The sequence below is a fragment of the Microchirus variegatus genome (genome assembly GCF_963457635.1).
Source record: "Microchirus variegatus genome assembly, chromosome: 19".
Lineage (NCBI taxonomy): Eukaryota > Metazoa > Chordata > Actinopteri > Pleuronectiformes > Soleidae > Microchirus > Microchirus variegatus.
This window is the reverse complement of record NC_139820.1, coordinates 17,238,222-17,260,524: the sequence shown is the minus strand read 5'-3', so window position 1 is coordinate 17,260,524 and position 22,303 is coordinate 17,238,222. Positions and strand designations below refer to the sequence as shown.

Sequence of the window (22,303 nt, the reverse complement as noted above, 5' to 3'; positions counted from 1 at the left end):
CTACTGGAACCTCCTGTGCAGGACCATTCAGCTCCGAGATGCTCACACACACTCGTCATTTAATCAAGCGTACACACCTGCAAACCATCTCACACTTGCATGCAAACACATACTACCCTGGGGTGGGTAACACCTTCCCCCCTTAAAAAGAGAACATTTCTCCCCTGAAGAAATGTGTACCTCCAAACAAGCTACAGAATATCTAAGATCTGAACTGGATTAACAGAATTTACACCGTTAGCTATATGAGTGGTTGCCACTCCCACAAAGTGCCAAAAATGGCTACCACCGTGAGGTAAAAACATCGCAAATAGACAAACTCACATTTGTGCTTCAACAAAATAGTAACAACAGTAACAAGGCAATCATAGATGGTAGACTTCACCCTATTCACGCAACAATCCTCTGATGGCATATTCATATTGGACTTTATTGAAAGGTTGTTCACATGACCCTTAGAATTGAATGTCAATGTTTATGGTCCTGCACAAGCGTGCACGTGACTCCTGAGAGCACTTCAGTAAAGTTGCCTAAACATATATACTGTAACGATGGCTGCTGCTGTGTTTCTCTGAAATGTAGCTTGTTCTCTATCCAACACAAATCTAAGGAATCCTGCCTAGAACTTAAAATGTCTGTTGCTGATTGAATTAAGAAGAGTCTAACAAACTTTCTCTAGCAAAATCGTGGACATTGTTAGCATTTTGTGGAGGTTTCTGGCTCTTTCCTGCTGAACTTTGGGCCTAGCAGGCCTGGATGACCCAACCGTGCCACCCAGAGCTTCTAACCATACCACAGAGGAACATGTCACCATGGCTCAAGTGCGTGAATTGTTGGACTAACAAAAATACTTTTACAGGACTCTACTTGAACAACAGGAAAAAAAGCTTCAAAACTTGTGTTCAGATCATAGTTGACTCTTCAAATATGTGTGATATGTGTGGGTCAAATGATGCTTCCTGTAGCTGTGTGTTTTGAAAGTTGGAGGCCTCTAAGATAAAAAAAAATCACAGATCTGTGACAATTGGACGCTAATATAAAACTTATGTGTCGAGACACATTTTTGCGTGTGCAAAGGAAACATGCCAACTATGCAGCTATAGCTCAAAGCTCCCCCAGTAAAAGATAAAGCACCACCAATTGAAGCTCTCTGGCGCTGCCTCTATACTGGATGTTCATCCTAGGGAAATGAAAATACAATGGTGCAGGTTTTGCCACACTATGGCCTCATCTGAATAATTTGTCAACACAAGACGCTTCCAGGCAGAAGGAAACCACTGAGCACTGTGGAGGTGTGGACGAGGACAGACCACAAAGAAAATGAATCCAACAGATTTTAGGACATTGCAGAGTATTAAATAATCGTAATCATAGAATAGATCGGGATAAAAAAGATAGGAGATGACTCTCGGTCTAAGATGGGAGGAGTTTTAAAGTCCTTTTCCACCTGATGAACTGACAGAAAGAAAGACAGAGAGAGAGAGAGAGAGAGAGAGAGAGAGAGAGAGAGAGAGAGAGAGAGCGAGAGACCTAATCCAACATGGAAACAAAGCACAGACAGCAAGGGTAAGAGAAAGCAGTCACCAGATAAATGAACCTAATTAAAATTACACACATGCACGCGCTTGCACACACACACACACACACACAGCATTCTTAACCTTTAGTGCACCTGGTAATTTCCCGTGAGAATAATACACAACTCTTTATATGGAAATCTTGGGGGGGTGTATTTGTAGGTCACATTATTCAGGCTTAAAAATGGATATAAGACACTCTATTACACATTCTTATTCTATACAGCCTCTGTATATACTGTATGTTTAAAAATAAGCTGAGATGCTCCGTGTTCTCCGTGTTAAATTGATTTCCCAAGAAAAAGCTATAGCATCACAGACTGTTGCAGTAGTAACACAACTCACATTCACTACTAGAGCAGCTGTGAGTGTGGCTGGACAATGGTGGAGGGTTGTGTGATCAGAATTTGATTTGTGTGTGTTTGGTGAATTTGCACCTCCATTGCAGTTTATATTATTTCCCCTTTTGGTTTTTGCTTTGCTGTGTGCATGTGTGTGTGCAGCACTGGATTGGTTAGTACTCACCACCAAGTATGCCATTGTGAATTTTCATTTTTCAATTATTTACTACTAGTTGTGTCATTATAAAGCATCTGAAAAATGTCATCTGGATTGATTGACTATTGATCAGACACCCTCATGCTTAGAGCCATGGCCCAGCCACATCCATGTGTGTGTTAAAATATAAATACAAACAGACTAAAAAGTGAAAGATATGGTATTGTTATTTAAATTCAAGGGGTATACATCCTGCACAATTGCAAGTGCAAAATCAACTTGATCATTACTCAATTTTACACTTTAAAACATAAATTTCAGTATTAAAGGTGCATTATGTAATAAATCTAAGGCAACTGGCCATAAAATCCTCCTTATATGTCACAGAGAATCAGGAATAATGTTCATATAACAAACTGACAACTGAACAACAGTAAAGCCAAAATATTTGCATTAAAAATATATATTTTGCAGACTGCAAATCATATTTATGTTTGGAAATCATGTTTTGGCATGTGGCGCCACCTACCGCCGTCTACTAATCATTGCAGTTAGTAGAGTCTCAGCTGCCGAGCAACCACTGGTTGCCAGTTATGTCAGAAAACGAAACCTAAAAGACCTCAGAATTTTGAATTTGAATGTAGTAACCGTTTTTGGCCACATTCTTACACATGGCACCTTTAAGTTTTAACAGCAAAACCGTGTGCATAAAGGTATGTGAAGAAAAATAAAGAGAAAAACAATCTAATCCCAGTAGCTCTAGGTAACTGCAGCTAAAATCGAAGCATACTGGAGGTGATCCAGGTTTTGACCCTCTCCATGTCTGCAGCCTAATGGATTTCTGTCTCCTGTGATTGATAGGTGGACCCCGTCGTTCATATGGCCAGCCCTGCACTTCTCGGCTTACTGGGCAATACATTCACTAAGCTGTTTCATCGTGTCAACTGCTCACATTGTGCTATTGAGTTTTAAGTGTGACAACCTTAGAGGAATTATTAGAGGAATTCAGAGGATGCCATATCAATGCCTGGATTCAGTCCTGAAAGACATTTAGAAAGAGCCAAATCACTTTTCCAGAATATTTGGAGTATAACAGGCTTTATAGTGTGGTAATGATGATCGATTCATGCTTCTTTGATCATCATTAGCCCTCTGGTGTGTTTTATTGCAGGCATATTGCTGACTGTAATGCATTTCTCCTTAATGTGCAGTTGAGTTCTGGAAGAGTCCACCTACTAGGTATTGTATGTTGTCAAAATGACTCATTTCCTCAGCCCTACAGTAGATTCACAGTGGAGTAAATCCTCAGGGAATTACAGTCCTTGAACATGGTGGGTAATGACCGGGTCTTTGTGTAACCAGCTCAGTAGCTGCTGTCCAGTAGCTTAGAGGCACAATTACAGTTCCACCACAGTTTAAATCACGCTTGTGAACATTTTTTTCACAATTAACAATAACATATTTAATATGTGATACTAATTATCCGTAATACGAATTTAGCACGTATACAAAAATATTATATGTATGTATGTATGTATGTGTATATATATATATATATATATATATTAGGGCTGTCAAAATATTAAAAATTTTTAATCAGATTAATCATAGGGTAGCTGTGGATAAATCACGATTAAATACCATTCGTAAATATGCCAGAAAAATTATAATTTTCTCTTTCTATTGTTGTAGGACCGGAGAGATAAATAAAGAATGTGAAAATATAAATGTAAAGAACAATAAAATACTGTAAATAACTTTAAAAAAAAAATATAAAAACTTAGTAAGAAATAAACATAAACATAAACATTGTAAAGAACCCACATTATAAGACAAAGTAACTGTTAATGTTATGATGATATCATTATCTGCGTCAGTAGCGCAACTTACAACTGTGTGTCTTTCTTTCTTTTTTCTTCATCCTCTTTTTTCTTCCTCTTCTAACCTGATTGATAACTCCTCTTCATTTTCCTTCAGCTTCATTTACAACTTGCAGAATGATAACTTCACACAGGTTAACGTGAGGTGACGTGGGGCCCCTTTAGGGAGGTTTCCTACTGAGATGTCATTGCAAATCAACGAATGTTGTTTAAGGGGGACGGGGATGCGGCTGGTCACTGATGCATTTAGGCAACAGCCCTCAGGCTCCGAGTGTCGGGTGCAGAGAGTTCCACCGGTGATAAAATCCCCACTACACCACTGGTGATCAGGTATTGTTTTCTTTTTCTTATTGATTCTTTTTGAGTTTATTGACCAATTCTATCAACTATTGATTAAAGGAATAGTTTGAACATTAAGTTGTATGACACAGACCCCAGGAGTAGAGGATGCAACATTGTTAAATCATTTGACGAGGCTCCGGTTCTGAGATCTCTCCCGGAGCTGAGAAAAGTAGCTCTGGGAGAGAGTTTGGGACACAACTAACAGGTTTTAAACCACAAACATGCATGCATATGTTATGTTAACAGGTTTGAACAATAAAACATCTGCCCATCAGTATGTCAGATCAGTTTGGTACTATTTTGTGGCCCATAACATATATTTTTAATGTTATTGTCATTAATCTTTGATAGACAATAACTGATACAAAAGGCACCTTTTCACTTGATACAGGGTAATGATCCACCTATAGTCTCCTCGGCTGCATGGAAGTGGATGCTGTGACTCTGCCCATTAAGGAGTAGAACAATCCTGATTTAAAGTCAAGCATACTCTCTGTAGTCCAGCTGATCATATTAGATGGACTTAATGCACTCTTTCCATTCTCAAACATACAGCAAACAAGCAGACAGCCTGACCCACACCTGCTTCAAGATTCTGTCAGTTAGTGGTTATTATCTATTTGTATCTCTTTTGCTCTATAGTCTATGTACAGAGAAAACTGGATGGACATTTAAATAAGGTATGCGAAGAGGACAAAGGGATTAAGATAAATGGAATGAGATGACATGGAGACATTGAATCATGAAAGACACGAGAGTGACCGGAGGACAATAGGGAAATGTTGCAGGTTTGATTTGAGCTGTGGTCTCTGTGCTTGTGGCCTGACACTGACAGCCAATAAAGGTGGAGAAGCTACAGGGAGGCTTAGCTGCTAATGTCAGACCATGTGTGGTATGTACCTGGACATGTTCCTGAATGTGCGCAGCCATTATAGACAATAATAGGGGGTGGAGATAATAATATGCTGACAGCAATTGGAAAAGAGAGCTGTCACAGAAGTGTCACACATGTCAGTGGGTCCATGAGTGTGTGAGAGAGAGCGGAACATGGAAGAATGTTGTGAGGATGGCTCTATATTCAGGTGCACTGTCCATGGGTATCAGTGGGGACATTCTCTCTCTCTGTATAATGTCACTAAGTGTGCACATTCAATTGTAGGGTGCTCTATACTTACTCTCTCCACAGGTTTTCAGATGTTTTCATTGGCAGTCACAGCTGAAAGCGTGAAGTCTTATTCATATTCTCACTGACATTTGGAGAAGGCTGCATACACACCTTTAGTTTTGTAATGAGTGGGTGTATGGAGAGAATAAAGAAGAATGGATTTCAGAGAGGGCCCACGGTTGGTGTAGTGGTTAGCACTCTTGCCTTTGCAGCAAGAAGACCCGGGTTCCTGGGTTCGAGCCCCGTTTGGAACAACTTCGGAACAAGGGCCTTTCTGCAAGGAGTTTGCATGTTCTCCCCGTGTGTGTGTGGGTTTCCTCCGGGTTCTCCGGCTTCCTCCCACAGTCCAAAAACATGCGATATGGGGATTAGGTGAATTGGTCACTCAAAATTGACCGTAGGTGTGAGTGTGTGAGTGATTGGTTGTTTGTCTCTATGTGGCCCTGTGATGGACTGGCGAACTGTCCAGGGTGTACCCCGCCTATCGCCCAATGTCTGCTGAGATCGGCACAGCACCCCCCGTGACCCTCTGGTGGAGGATAAAGCGGTAGATAATGGATGGATGGATGGATTTCAGAGATCTGAGAGGGAAACTTTAGCATCACGTTACTCACTCACCTGGGACTAATGCTAGTTGCTAACTACTAAAGATAGACCAACAGCTTTTTCAATGACTTACTCTGTAGTGTGGGAGGTGACATTAATACGAATAAGATAACCATTGGAATGAGATATTGCTTGTATAAAGGCAGCTTTATTTGTGAAACCAGTGTCACTATTTCCATTTGACTGTGTGCTTTAATATATCAAAAGACCAGTGTGAGACTTTGGGGTTTCTCTGACTCTGTATTATTAACAAAAAGCATTAATAATAGCATTATTATATTTAAAAAGTTATTACTGATTCTTGATACTTTAACTTTCAAATTCGTTTTCATATATAATTAACAATTAAGTATTGCATTGGGTGTGTTCCTTCTTTAAAGAACAAGGATTTACAAACAATAAGTTAATTGTTCATTGTTATTATTGTTATGTCTCTGTAACTGCATTTTATTTCTTCCCAGTATTGCTTTCCATGAAAACAGCTATAAGTTTTTTTTTAAAGTACACACTATGAGCATTAGTTAAAGCTCCCACAGAACGGAAGTACCAATTAACGCTGTTTTTTTAGTGTGTATCTGCGCCATTACCGCGCTTATGAAGCCCTGAAGGTTCGAAACAAACAGTCCAGCCACTGCTGAGAACGCTGTGTTGTATTGTAATCTCGGGCTCAGCGAGATCTCTGAAAATACCCGCTCTGGTTACGTAAACAGTGGTTCTCCTGAACAGCGAATCCTCCTGCTCCGGGCACTAGTCCGAGCTTCAGTGAGGAGAGATTTCTGCCCATTTACAGCAACTAGGAGGTTTTTGACCATAAAAACAAGTTAATGTATGTAAGTAGACATCCATAACTAACATATATGTGTGATAGGACCACTCTATGTGAGTTTTAAGCATTTATAAATAGGGCTTGGGCATTGTGACTCATCATTTATAACGCATGAATACTCATTAGTATGTAGTTTATAAACACAGTTATAAATGTTTTCATGTGCTGAAGTGTTGGCATGTGACACACAGAGAAAGGTGAGAGAGCGGTCTCTTGTAAGTCGATGCTGATTGGCTTCTTGAGTACAGCAGCTACTGTATTTGGACACTGTTCCTCAGCTGATGGGATGAGTAAAACATTTATTTTAGTGTTCATAAACTACATACTAATAAGTATTTATGTGTTATGAATGATGAATTCAATATTTATTAATGCTTAACTAAGTGTTACCGAAGAGTCTGATAATTACCCTGTGTTTCAATATCATGGATTTTAACTCATTCAATACTTTAATCTATCTACTTCTTTATAATAATATGTATCTAATTAAAAATGTATCCTTTCAAATGTCTTTTGACATTTCACTTTTGACATGATCTCAATGTTTTTATTAAACAAACTATGATTCACTGATGACAGGTAGACTTCGACCATAGACATTCAGCTGCAACATACACCTTCTAAAACACGCTGTGCCTTCAACAGTCAGTTTGTGTTGCAGCAGTAGTTGTCGGGCCCATGCTCAGCCTGAGGGGGCAGTGTTTATACAACATGCATTCAAATTGCGGTACGTAGAAGAAGAGGAGGAGGAAAAAGAAAAGTGAGTTTAGCAGTAGTGTCCCGGTCCCTGTGCAGGCTCATTTCACCAGGAATAGAAAATAAAGAGACCGAGGACCATGCTGAGGGCTTGTCTGAGAGGAGCTAATGCCACAGCCCGGGTAAGAGCTCACCGCAGCCAGCCCCACGCACACTCATGTCCTCAGCTTCAGCTCTAGCTGCGGCCAGTCTGAGCACCACCATGTTGTCATTAGCATGTTGTCATTCAGTGACCCAGAGCCTGGCTCAAGGTGTCACGGCAGCTCCCACTGTCAGTGAGCCTGGGCTGCTCACTCACAAAGCAGCTAACAGTTCACTGCCGTCCCAATGTGGCGCTGACGCAGCGGTGTAGTGACGCTGTCAGGAGGAGAACAGTGTCAATGTCACTACTAGCTGCTAGCAGCTCCACTTTGACAGATGGCTAAGCTAAATGCTACAGCTAAGTGTTTAGTGTTTTTTTTCGTAGGGGGGCGCTGTCCATGTGATAACCTGTGGTTCTGTGAATGAAATGTTTTACTTTTAAAGTTCGTGTGTTGATTTCAGTTGGAGACTAAGATGGTGAGATGTTTCTAAAGAGACTGGTAGCGCTCAGTGTCTGCACCGTCAAGCCCAATTTATACTCCTGCGTAAAGTGCTCTGCGTAGCTACGCAGAGTCCTCTGCGTCGACGCAGAACCTGTCGAAGAGCCTCTGCGTCGTCTCCGGGTGCACGGAATATTTTTTAAGTGTCCGTCACTCCGTCAAGGGACTACGGAGACGGCAAGAGCTGCGATTGGTCCTCAGGACAGGCTGAGCTAAGCTGCTCTGTGCCGGCTCTCAGTGCGCTCCGGGCGTCCTGACAGAGGTGGAGCTGATCCCCGCCGATAACGCCGCTGCCAAACTATAAATACGTCATATCTATATACACACAGCACATGTTTAGACTCTAAATGGCTAATTTCTCGCCTCAAGTTATCTTAAAACTGCGTTCCGTCACACAGAAAAGTGAGAAACGGCCACTGTTTCAACAACAACAGTCTTTCTCTCTCTTTCTTTCTCGGACGCCATTGCTCACTGTAGCCAGAAGCACAACAACCTTGCGCAGCGACCCCTACTGATCGGGCGGGAAATTGCAGCGAGTGTCCGTCACCACGACGCAGAAGTATAAATGCTCGAGGCGTCTCCGTGGTGACGCAGACGGATAACGCATACGCAGTCGGAGAAGTATAATGTGGCCTTTACAGCCCCCGGCGCTGGAAAGGGATAGTGTAGCTGGTGTGTTCTTCATGTGTGTCTATCTACTTATTAAAGGTAAAAGATGGCCTGAGTGAGGTGTCCGCCGTGACAATTATTGAAGTGTTGGACCCACAGTTAGTCCACCAGCAAGGACCAGGAGGACTGCAAGGCCCAGATTAGAGCCTAAATAATGATGCACCACCTCCACCCTGCTGGGTCATTCACTGTAACATCAAGATAAAGATGTTGCTTCCCCTTGAAATTGCTTGTTCTGATTTTTGAAAAATACACACATCTACATGTTCTTATATAGTGCATGTACTTGGACTGTGTGTGTGTGTGTGTGTGTGTGTGTGTGTGTGTGTGTGTGTGTGTGTGTGTGTGTGTATATATATATACATATATATATATGTATATATATACACACATCTTCAGGACTGAAAATGCCTAAATTAAATAAATAAATACAGCATTAAATAATTATTTATGTAGCAAATAAAGCAGAGGACTTTCCTTCATCGTCTCTTCTCAATGAGAGGAAGCATATTTTCCTTGCTTGTAGCACAGTGAGTCATTTTTCCCTGTGACGCATGATCTGACATCAGTGTGTACTGACAACTGCACAGCTGGGTCTGTTGTCTGGACGCTTGTGGAGTTCATGTTTGCACAAATAGTGCGTTACACTTCTCTCTGCCCTTCTGCATGACTTCCAAGGTTTTGTTATCTAGTTAAGTTTATTTGTGAAATATCCTCATTATTTATTTAGTTTATTTATTTTTGCTTCCCTCTCTAGAGGAACTGTGGGAAAACCCCTCGAACCAACTTGCAGCACTGCCGGCACTACACAGCTGGAGAGACCAGGTAACACGCACACTAAAAAGATGGTCTTTACAAATTCTAAATTGAGTCAAGTTAGAGCTTGCATATTATGGTTAAAAGGGTGTATAGAGTCTAATCACAGTAGAATATGGTATTGCTTCAGTGGTAAGATATAACAAAATTTGCTATGTCTTCACATATTGTTATTCAAAGGCCGGTGATGGATATGTAAGGATATTATCAATAAACGAAAGTAAATGTGCTTAATTTAAAGTTTCCATCATATCATTGCTCATTTAATCAATATATGAAGATGAGTGAATCGACACAGCTACAGTTTTACTCCGTATTGATGTCTGTTGTCCTGTTCCCTCACAGTGGTGGTGGTGCTGCTGCTAAAGTGGTAGCTGCTGGCTTGGTGACTGTAGGTGGTGGCATCGGAGGAACAATACTTTATGCCAAATGGGACCACAAGTTCAGAGCGGGTGTTGAGAAGAATGTTCCATACTCGGATTGGCTTCTGGATCTGGCTTTGGGACCTGCTCCTCAAAAAGTCAGCCTCTCGGTCAAAAATCAGGTCTTGATTGCTACAGTTTAGATTCAGTCATAGTATGTTAGGGCAGCTCGAGCCTCTTCTTCATTAACAAATTCAAATTCATTCTGATGAGATTGATATTGTTTTCTCAAATTGTTTAAAATTAAACCTAGTTGAGTCAACACATTGTTGCACAAATAGTTTCTGTGACATTTCCCTGGGATCTCAAAGTTTGTGAGATTTAAAGGTGTCACTCCAGATTGTAACAAATAGAGGACACCTCAATTCAGCCCTCCCTTTCTCAAGCATGTCAGACAGTGGCCACCACATACCACAAACAATGTTGTTGTTCTTTGTTTGAGTAGTAAGTTAATGTAAATGTAAAATGCATGCACAAGATGATGGCCTCTGTAAAGCAAAATTCTTGCCAAAAGTAGACACAGATTTTTGTATTCTACATTAAATCCAACAAATTATTTAGAGTGATATACTCCACAACACAGCTGTTATCACATTATCAAGGGTGAACACATGTCTTTGTTATGAAACTTATCTCCAGGGATTCATTATCATTGGAAAAAGTAAAATGAGGAAACCATTATACACCTGAACTGATTATGTGTGTTAAAATGGCTTTCTGCTGTTTAGGTGGCGGAGCCTCAGCCTCCCTCTATGATGGAAAGACAGATGAAGGCCAAAGTCAAGTCAGAGAAAAAGGTGAAGGAGGAAGCAGAGAGTCCATCCAAACAGACCAGTCCTGTCCCATCACAGCCTGCACAGAGCATAGAGGGTAAATATTCTCGAACATTGTGCTCTCAGGTCATATCAGACATACCAGAAATTGGATGCAATATTCAAAATTATGTTTTCTTTTATTTTGATTTATCTTGGCCTGTTGTCATTAAACTGGAATGAGCCCATTATTCTTTAATGTAATGATTTTTTTCACATGGGCAGTGGGGTCCTTTTCTGTTATTGTATGTGATTGATTTTTGTTTTGTTCAATTGTTTGTGTTTTCTGTGTGCACAGAGATGTCCCCGGGTAAGTCTTCTCTCACACTGTAGCTTCTATGTAGAGTGCTTTGCTTCCCCTATTTAGTAAACCTAATATATTTAACAATCAGGGCAACACACAGGCTGTGTCATATTCAGAATGAATTTGTAAATCTTCTTCATGTAATTAATATTTTGTTAATAGTTTTTGGACATCCCTTTCCAATCAGAATAACTACTTTATTGATGAATGTATGCATTTTAATTATACTGTTCAATTATTTAAATTTACTGCATATAAGTAATATTAATAAGTGTCAACCTGGAGTAGATGAGGATAGAACCAGGAACTAGATATTGCTCTACCTTATGAGCAATCATTTAACTTGCATTCATTCATTAATTGAATTCATACTATTTTATGATTGTATATCCAATGCATTATTACATTCTAGAATCACCAGATATTTGTAAATAATCTCTCTATAAATATATTATAAGATATCTTGAAGTTACAGTTTAAATTTGACAAAGAGGAGGGTCTTTCACTTCTTTCATTCAGTTTAGCAGCAGGTGTTTCTCTCCGTCTGGCCTGAGTGAAGGAGTTGGGCAGCTCTAGTGCAGTCACTGGGATGCTGAGTTACCTCGTAGAGAAGGAGATGGCATTGTCCTGTTTCTACTCGCGAGTTGACACATGAGGATACACCACTGTGTTCTTTTGTCACTGATGGACTGGTTTGGAGGGAAGATTAATTTTTTTTGCAGATAATGTTGAGTCATTTTTGGTTATTAGTCATTTAGACATTTAAAGTTCCCATAGAGTGGTCCTATCACACATATATGTGAGTTATCAATCAATCAATCAATCTTTATTTATATAGCCCACAGTTTACAAAACATAGTTTGTCTCACGGGACTTCACAGGGTTGGTAACATCCTCTGTCCTTAGACCTTCGACCTTGGTTATGGTCGACTTACATACATTAACTTGTTTTTAAATGGTCAAAAACCTCCTAGTTGCTGTAAATGATCCGTTAGAAATCTCTCCTCACTGAAGCTCTCATCAGTCACGCTGTTTCAGACTGAAATCTCACCCCCAGAAGACAGACTGTGTTGTGATTGGCCAGCCAGTCAGGGCTTTCCCAACTGTCTTGTGATAGGCCAATACCTGGAAGTGATGTAATTGGCACACCAGCTCTCAGAAGCGCAGCACCCCCTCTGGAACGGTGGATGCACTGCTACTCATTATCAAAACATTGTTTTAACAATGTTTAATAATAGTTTCGTCACGACTCCCCGCCGCAGTCCCTTTTACGCCTTTGACTCGGATTCTGACCCAGAGTCAGAAGACACTGTCGCACGTGAAACACCTCCACAACGGACGGAAATTCCTCTTCTTCTGCGGTTCAATGTACACAATGTGCCCGGACTGAGCCTGAGATTACAATACAACACAGCGTTCTCAGCAGTGGCTGAACTGTTTGCTACTTAAACGAGCGAATGGCGCAGATACAGACCAAAAAAACAGTGTTAATTTGTACTTCTGTTATATGGGAGCTTTAAGATAATTTCACTGACAAAAATAGATGTTTAGTAGGGCTGGTGGAACGAATTTCAGGAATCGAATATAATCCGATTGTTAAAAAATATCAATGATAATTTAATGTTGTAGTTACTGAGGCATATGTCAGTCACCGCAAATTTCGTAGACATTAATCTAATTCTCAAAACGACCAGCCACACTGCCGAAAACTTTGCCAGATGCATCGGCGACATACTCAATCGACGTTGTGATTCAGTGTTCTCCATCACCATGGACAGCAGCTAATTATATTAACACCGTTAAGAGGCACCTGCAGGCCGCCATTGTCCTATGCATGGGTCCAGTGGACAGAACACACAACAACCATGTGATATTAAGTTAAAACATATTAGAAAATGTATTGAAAATTTTAATATTAAAAAAAAAAAGATAAGGAATGAAATTCGATTGGGATTATAGAGGAAAATTGACAGCCCTAATGTTTAGTAGTTTGGTCACTGGTCAGTAATTGTAATTGTTGTTAGTTGTAGGTCTGTAGAACTTTAGTTTTCAGCTTGTATGGCATTATGCTGTCATTGTTTTTGTGATGACTCCTTTTGATAAAAAGTTAGGAAGCTTGGCTGTGTTTTTACAAGATTCCAACTAAACTGTACGTTTTATTATTCTCATTTGTCCTTATTTAATTACTATTGTATCTGTGTGTCATCCAGAGGCTTCAGCACAGGCTACTCATATCATCTCAGCCATCAGTGAAATCCAATCAATCCCAGCTCCGTGTGACACAGAGGCACTTCCAGTCAAAGGTAAAATCTGGACACCAATAGCCATGTTGATCCTTTACTGTGAAAGCAGTCGATCTGTTTATCTAAAATCAACTGAACATTAAATAATACTGGCTCAGATAATTTAGTTTTTGATGTCTTAAGCTTGTTTGAGATTATGTTTGTGTTTATGTCATTCACAATAACCTCTGGACCATTGGAAATCTTCCTAATTCCAGAAGGTTTTTTAGGCAAACACACAAAACACTCAACCCAAAACCAAACACACATTCTCCATGTGGTGAAGAATTCTAAATGAGGTCTTACACTCTATCTGTTTTTTTTTGTTTTTGTTTTTTTTCAGAAGAGTGCAAAGCATGCCATGACCAGGAGGTAGCAGTTCACTCTGGCACAGAGTCGCCTGCAGCACCAGAACCACTGAAGGAGCGTTCAATAGAAGAAGTGACAGCCAGACTGGCTCAACAAGACCAGGAGGAGCAGGACATTGTAGCATGTAAGCACACACACACACAAACATCATGCAATAAACAAAGCTTAAACTGATTCTAATGAAATAAACATTTATGCTGCGCCGATTACATGTCCAGTCACACGATCAAATACATAATTTTTACGGTTATATTGTTCTTGTCAATAAAGATGTGATATGGGATGCACCAATAATTAGGCGGCCGAAACACAGCGAGTACACTGTACACACCTATTAAATGCTAGAAAGTCTCTTTGCGCAAAAGCGAAACTTGGCTGCATACGCTGCAGATTATGAACTGTTATTCCCTTAATTGCAGTGTTAAAGCGTCTTCTACACAAAGATTGAGACCACGGAGTGAAAACAATAAAGCGTGGGCTCTGCTCTTAATAAGCTGTCACCACGTTTTACTAAGATCTACTGGGATCCCCTGCACTTCATTGTGACTGTACTCAATCCTCGTCATAAAGATCATTGTTTGGATGTGAGGATAAAACTGCGTGTAGAGAAATGATCCAGTCTTCGTTGGATACGGAGAGCCTGCTTGGAGACGGCAAAGCGCACGACGCAGGAGAGAGAGTACAGTGCAGGGGCGGTGCGCAGAAATAAAAGGGCCGTCTGTCTGCACTAGATGAGACAGATAAGGGGGCACTGTTGATTTATTTTACTTTTAAATGTGACCAGCATTGCATGGCTTGTTTTAAGATTTACTGGTCGATTACTTAATTAGGACTTAACTTATGTGAAAACAATTGATAGTATTTATTTTAATTTGTGTGTCTTTTTGTAAGACTCTATAGTTGGTGATGGAGTAATGTTAAAAAATGTGTTACAATAACATATAATAGTCAATTATTTCAAAGCCTGTCTGTCTGTCTTGCAGCTGTAACAGTCACCCTTGAAGACTCTCTGGCGAGCTCGGCTAAAGAGACACTGCAGGCCATTGAAGCTCAGAAAGCCGTCATGCAGGCCATCACACAGCACATCCACAAACTGAAGGAGGCTATGGAAGCAGAGGTACATAGTACAGTGCCCCTCTTCACAAGGTTGTGCTGTGATAACAGTGATACTGGGACACCTGATGTGTTAAAATCTGATCCAACATGACGGAAGGGCTGAGGGACAAATTTTGATGTTTACGTTTTTAAATCAAACACTAGGCTCTACACTTATGTTGAATCCAGGTTCCACCTGATGAGAAGTCAGTCCAGTGGAAGGATCTAGAAGCTTCTCTTGCTGACAGAAACTGTGCTGTAAAGGATGCTGAAGCGGCTCTGATGAAAGCCAAGTGAGACATATGAACATTAACATGGGACACACACAACCCACCGCCCACACACACGCACGCACACACACACAGTGTGGACTCTGCTGAACTGAGTTATAGATGCTAACACAAAACCTGATATCAGTGTGGTTATAGCATGACTTTATATAACGGTCTGCCATCATAGAATTAACTTTGCTGGTGAAACTGTCATCCCTGTCTTTTATCAACAGATTTGTAGATTTGTAACTACTCATGTTTGGTGATGAATTGAGGTATATTCATGTGGGATGCAGCATCTGCAGGACAATGTAAACAGTGTGTCATATGACCAAGTATACATCTCTATTCTCATCAGTATTATACTGATAGTATTTCAGACTTTCTTGTCAAACCCTCATCTCCCTCCTCATTTCTCCGTCATGGCAGTGAAGCCTTGGACAGTCTCAGGTCAGTGATTGACAAGTCCAAAGGACTGAAGGTGACTGCTGTCCGCCCAGTGGTTTTAGCTGCAGAGGAAAATCTCCATAAAATGGTGGTGGACTTGGACAAAACCATCGCTAAGGTAAAGACATTCTTTTGTACAATCGGTCCAAATTCTTCCATTTTATAGAATAAACACGAAACATGTACAATGCCTCATATGGTGTTGTGTTTACTTCCTGTTCTGCTCTATTATGTGAACAGCATTGCTTTATACCAATATGGTAATCAATGCTTACTGTTGTTCACCCTTTATTCTTAAAGCTACTTTAACGGAGCACAGAGAGACACAGGCATAGGAAGAGAGACTGAAGAAGTAAACACAGTGCACCATTGTTGTTAATGCTGTCAGCTATGTGTGTTTAGGTGCAGTCTGCAGAGTCAGAAGCCAAGATCGTCTCCCAGTACAGTGAACTGGTTAATGAAGCCAAACAGCAATTCCAGAGGGAAGTAAGCAGCCTTACTCCAGACATCCAGGCCAACTGGAAGGGACTCAGTAAGAACATAAACACACACACACACACACACATGCACACAAAGCAAACACGATGCATTATTTTTACTTTAAAAAAGCACCAGTCAAGTACTGCCCAGTCAAAAATGGACCTGGGATTAATCACGTGTCATAGAAATATGTTTAATTAGCACAGTTTGTGTAAGATAAACGGCTGATTATGACTTTTAGATTAAAGAGCCATATACATAAAAAAATAATAATAATTCTGTCCGTGTTTATTAGCTGGGAAACTGTCGGTGGACGACCTGAACTCTCTGATAGCTCATGCCCACCGTCGCATCGATCAGCTGAATCGAGAGCTGGCTGAGCAGAGAGTCAGGGAGCAGATCCATATTGATGCAGCGCTGGAGCGGCAGAAGCAGGAGGACCAGAAAGCTTTGGATACAGCCGTGAACACCAGCCTGCAACACATCAAGGAGGAGGCCCGACTGGAGCAGGAGCGGAGGGTATGGAGGGCGATTAATCTAACCAACAATATCTTTTGTTCAGATATGTTCTTCCACAGATGTGACATGAACAATAATGACACATTTGTTTGTGTGGTTGTAGCTGTCTGAGTTAAGGGAAGTGATGGAGGCAGAGATGAGGACTCAGCTCCGGCGTCAGGCAGCTGCTCACACAGACCACGTCCTAGATGTCCTCAAAGTCCAGGAGCAGGAACTAAAAGCCGAAGCTGAGCAGGTCTCCACTTTCTACATGAAGTTCTCAACTTAGTAATAGTATTGGTCATGTAAGAGCTGTCACAGGACAAAAACAAGTGCTCTGAAGGGAGATGGTCGTTATCTCCTGGAACCCTTCTTTCTGTGCCCCGTCTATATCATTCTTAACTTCATTATTTAACTTTGCTCAGCTTTGACTGTTTCATATGCATTTTCTCACAAGGGCAGATGGAAGCCCATTCTAAAGAAACAATCATTTACACGGCACATGCCTGTAATAGTGATTATCACAGTTGTATGCTTTTACATGTTTTTTTGTTGAAAAAAAGAAGTCATTATCGTGACAGCATTCTGTTGTGTATTTGAAATTAAGCCTGGAGCATCCACTCCACTCATTTGTAGTGATATACTGTATGACTGATGTTCTTCCTAAACTCTGCTGTGGTTGTTTTCAGGTCCTGAGCAGTAAGATGCTGGATCAGGAGACTCGCTACCGTCAGCTGAGCCAGGAACAGCTGGATAACTTCACTCTGGACATGAACTCTGCCTATGCAAGACTGAAGGGGGTGGAGGAAGCCATCGACAGTAAGATACAGACATCATCAAATGCATACATATAAATACATATCAGCAGTGGTGGCTCCTGAAGAAAATTTCAGGGGGGGCACATTTTTCTGATAATGATTAAGGTGGCTCATTCAATAGGTGCATGAAGAAAGACAGTATCAATTTGTTGTTAGATGATTAACAGTCCTCCTTGTGTCCACTAGATGGCAACTTGATAAACAAATATTATTTACATAAATCTAATGTATGATGTAAAATATCTTAACAGGACACAAGATGTGTCCAGCAACGACATAAAGACATACTTAATACTATTAAGTCAAGTATTTATTAACTGACCAAGGATCAAGATCTTTCACAACCTTTACCAGATACATACAACAAACATATGACAAGATAGTGCAGTCAAGTGTAAAGGAAAGTGCAGAATTGGATCTTAAGATGCGTTGCTAAATGCATCTTACAATACTCTCTTACACAAAACAGTCCGATTGTCTGATTTGCGTGAAGTTTAACCTGCAGTTAAATCCTGAGCGATACAAACATCGACAATGTTAGCAAACAAGCTAACGAACGTAGTTTCAAATGACTGCTGTCCACTGCTATGAGCCATAAACAGCTAACATGCATGAAAGCGCGAACTCCGTGGCACTGGTAAAACTACGTGTACTTATCAGTTAGTGTTGGGACCGGTTAAACGAGCACAATCCTCCGTGTATTTTTAAAATGGTGAACTTCGCTTAGAGCGCAGAGAGGCGAGCAACTTATCGAGAGATGTGAAGTGAAGAGAAGATATCCCCTCCTCTCTTTGCTCAATTTACATATGACGCAAGCACGTTAGTGCGAGTGCGGCTATTTTAATTTGAAAAGACCTGCACCTGCAAAGCACCTGTGCGGCTGCAGCTCTTAATTTGAAAAGACCTGCAGCCACGGCTGGAGTTCAACAAGTCTGACGGCTCTGACAGTGTTTTGCATGACGTTCATCTGCACAATACCATAGCCCTTGATATCCGAAAATAATGTACTATGTCAACTAGTAATATCAGCACAATAACTGTTGAGGAATACAGAGCGTGACTGAACATAGGAGCGCAGCTTCGCGGCTGAGACACAAATAGACCGAGGGACTTTGCCGTTGTTGCGGGCAGGTGCGCCTGCAGTTATAATAAAACCAATCAACGATTATTAGACTAAAACATTGACATATGCTAATAATTCTGATATGTTCATACTCGAAACGGACGGAGCAACCTTACCGTTTTTAAACGATATGCGACGTTTGTAGTAGAGCCGTCATCTACTTTTGAAAAATGCTGCCACACTGCTGATGTCTTTGACATGGATGCGACAGGAGGACTGACTGAAGCCTCGAATGAAAAGTTTAAAATTCACGTCTAATTAGTGGAAAGTTCCACACACTCTCTCTCCCCCTTCCCTCCCTCTCTCTCTGTGCGTGCATATTAATTAGCCATGTGTATTCTCCGTGACCGTCAGCTGATTGGCTGAAAAAACAACGAAAAATCTGGAATGTGAGATCACCACACCCAAACTAGGAATGATTCACAGCGATAAAACAACCTTAATTCAAACACAAAGTTTATGGTTTTAAGACCCACAATACTGTGTTTTGAAGCATGTAGTGGCTTCTTACAAACTTCAAGTTGAACAATTTTGAAAGAAAAACGAAAATCCCACAATTTGAAGAAAAAAAAACTTGCCGACTTGCACCCCCTTTGTCTGTGGCGGGTCACAATTGGCATAATAATTAATTTTGTTTTTTCCATTTTGAGTTACTTGCCCTTCACCCTAAGTCATGGTCATTCAAAAAGCCTCAGAATGCCCGATTTTTACCTCAAAAGCTCCGCATGCCCCGCAATTTTTATGAGTACTTACTTGATGCGGCCCAGCCTTGCCCAAACTCTAACTCATGCGGCCCCCAGGAATATTGAGTTTGAGACCCCTGCTGTACACTAATGGAACTGCTAACTAAACATTTAACACCACATATAGGAGTTGTCTTCAGATGGTGGCACTAACAGGCCAGCCAGTGTAGTAGCTTATGTAGCTAAGCTAATATTCACATACTGTATATACCCATACCCATTAAAAATGTAAACAGCTTCTTTTTGACCTAAAACCTAAAGTTAATCTGTTAATCTGATTACTGAATTAATCATATAGTATTTTTATGATCAGTTTGAATGGTTTGAGTGTTTCAAAATAATTAAAATGAGCTCTCTGAGTTTTCAGATTTTAAATGTGAGTTTTCTTGCTCCATATAACAAAAACATATTATAACTGATTTTTTATGATGGACAAAATAAGACTTTTGAGAACATCATTTCGACCTGACAAGAGCTTGTTTGATTGAGGAAATAATTGACAGATGAATCGATCATGAAAATAAGACTTAAATATTTAGGTTACATAGGAGGCATTTCCTGCTTCTATTTACTTTCTTCTTGTATTTCCTTTAATATTCCTTGTGGAGCAATGAATCCTGGTCATGTCTTTTGAATGCAGGTCATGTTATAGCAGAGGACGAAGCTCGGAAAGCTCACCAGCTCTGGCTCTCTGTGGAGGCTCTTGGCTTCACTCTGAAGTCTGCCGAAGGTGAATCCCCCAGCGTGCCACTGGAGGGCGGCGCACAGGTCGTGCGTGACAGCTGCCACGACAACGAGTTTGCCTTGGCTCTGGCGTCGGCTCTTCCAGAAGAATCTCTTAAGCGCGGCATATACAGCGAGGCCACTCTCCGTGCCCGCTTCAACTCCCTGCGGTCACTGGCTCGCCGCGTCGCCCTCGTCGACGAATCTCACAACTCCCTGTACCAGTATTTCCTGTCCTTTCTTCAAGCTGTGCTCCTGTTTGAGCCCAAACAGGAAGCTCCACCTGCCAGGCTGAGTGGTGAAGACCTGGATACGTTCAAGCTCCTGTCATACGCCAGTTTCTGCTTAGAGCATGGGGATCTGGAGCTGGCAGCTAAACTGGTGAACCAGCTGAGAGGAGAGGCCAGGAGAGTGGTGGAGGACTGGCTGACTGAAGCCAGACTCACACTGGAAACCAGGCAGGTGATCTCTCTGCTTTCTGCTTATGCAAACGCTGTGGGCTTAGGAACCACTCAAGATCCATAGGCTCATTACGACTGAACCTGAGAATACTTAAAGGAACATTCCACTGAAAATCAAGTTTCAACCAAGCGGTTCAGTTTGTTACACAATTCTCTTTGTTTGGACACCGTCTCACTGGGAGTTTTTTGTTAGAGTCTGGGAAACTTAAAGGGTTGAGCTGGATACTACACAGTCAATTGGCCAACAGAAAACCTTTTTTTTAAATATTCAACTATTCCTAACAAATAGGGTTACACAGTAAACACTTTATTTGAATATACTGTCTCATGCACAGTTATCTCCATCTGTACTTTACGCCCTGCAGTGGAAACACAAGCTAGATTCTGTTTTTCCTATTCTAAACCGTGCTGTGCTGAGCTGAGCTGAGCTGAACTGAACCGCTTGGTAGAAACATGGCTTAGTGTAAGCTTGATAGATTTCACTGGTTTATTCCTTTAAGTCAGCTGACATAAACCAAGAAACGGATGTTAAAATTCAACATAGATTTATTGATTTTTCAAGCACTAAGTCACTGTGGACGATTTAATGTAAATTATATAATTGATGCACCCTCCTAATGATAGTTCAGGCCCACAGGTTTGGTTCAGGTATTTATTTCTGGATTATTGTTTTGTGTGTCATCGAGATAAAAACCTACATTTGATTAAAGAATGTTTCCAGCTGTTATTTTATTTTTGTTGGTACCTCACATAATAAAATCATTAACAAGAATTCTGTTTCCTTTTCTTAACTGTGTCATTGTTATACAAAAAGTAAATCAAGCACCTGTGACGTATATCTTTATCTCCAGCCTTTTAGCTTTTCTCATACACATGGGCAAAGAAAGGCATGCACGTCTTTTCTTTTAAACCCCTGCTATTTCTAAATGGTGACTGAGTGGCTCCACCCTCAACATTTTATTTATCACTTGTTTTTAGTGGCACTGTGTGTCTGTTTGTTTGTGCTTCCACACTTACACTTGCCAACATGACCAACAGAGGCTTGTTGCGTGAATGGGATGAAGTCTGCCATTTCCGATTGCCTTGTCGTTCAAAAAGTCAGTGTTTAGTTTGTCGTCCAAAAAGCCAACAAAACGTCATGGTTTAGTAGGTTGTCCAAAATTAGACAAAAATGTCATAGTTTAGTCACCTGCGGCCTGGGCCCACCCATTTTGATCCAGGTCTATAGTGAGTAATTAATAAATGGAAAGAGAAACATACCCTTGTGTATTGAACATTCAAAAGAGATAAATGAAGTTCGGCTTACTGCCAAGGAGTATGTCTTTGTCCGCTTCAGCACTGAGCTGAGGACAGCGACACAAGAGCCCATAGGTGTGAGATAAACTGGGGACATGTCATGCATTAGAGGTACATATTGTACATTGAGTAGAATAATTTAATGTGAGCCACACATTAATTGTTATATTGCAGGGCTGTGTTCAGGTTTGAAAATGGAGGGATGAAAATGTTGAAGCACTAATAGGTTTAAAGGGGACATAATGCAAAATCAACTTTTTAATCATTTAAATCCTTATATTTGGGACTCTGGAGGCCCTATCAGTCGGCAAATTGTGAAAAAAGATGACTCACTCATGTTTTTGTGGTACTCCTCAGTCTAAGAAAGATGAAATGATAATTTTGTGCTGTAGGCCCAGTGGCCTCTGTGGCTGATGTCATTTCCTGTCCCTTAAGTTTTGTT

The 22,303-nt window shown here is 40.8% G+C and overlaps 1 protein-coding gene across 4 annotated transcripts; it reads left to right on the top strand.

The window, feature by feature from the left end:
• Positions 1-7,633: 7,633 nt before the first annotated feature.
• immt (inner membrane protein, mitochondrial (mitofilin)) lies at positions 7,634-21,328 on the top strand. 4 transcript variants are annotated; one of them, XM_083906441.1, is made up of 15 exons: positions 7,634-7,772; positions 9,658-9,725; positions 10,062-10,236; positions 10,867-11,008; positions 11,249-11,260; positions 13,465-13,557; positions 13,880-14,029; positions 14,889-15,022; positions 15,190-15,293; positions 15,702-15,837; positions 16,122-16,251; positions 16,495-16,718; positions 16,822-16,953; positions 17,387-17,516; positions 20,022-21,328. In XM_083906441.1, the coding sequence occupies exons 1-15, from the start codon at positions 7,731-7,733 to the stop codon at positions 20,627-20,629; spliced, it is 2,280 nt and encodes a 759-aa protein (XP_083762567.1). In that variant the 5' UTR covers positions 7,634-7,730; the 3' UTR covers positions 20,630-21,328. The 4 variants fall into 4 exon arrangements, with proteins under 4 accessions (XP_083762567.1, XP_083762565.1, XP_083762564.1 ...); XM_083906439.1 differs by having other exon boundaries at positions 10,062-10,260; positions 13,883-14,029; XM_083906438.1 differs by having other exon boundaries at positions 10,062-10,260.
• The last annotated feature ends 975 nt before the right edge of the window (positions 21,329-22,303 follow it).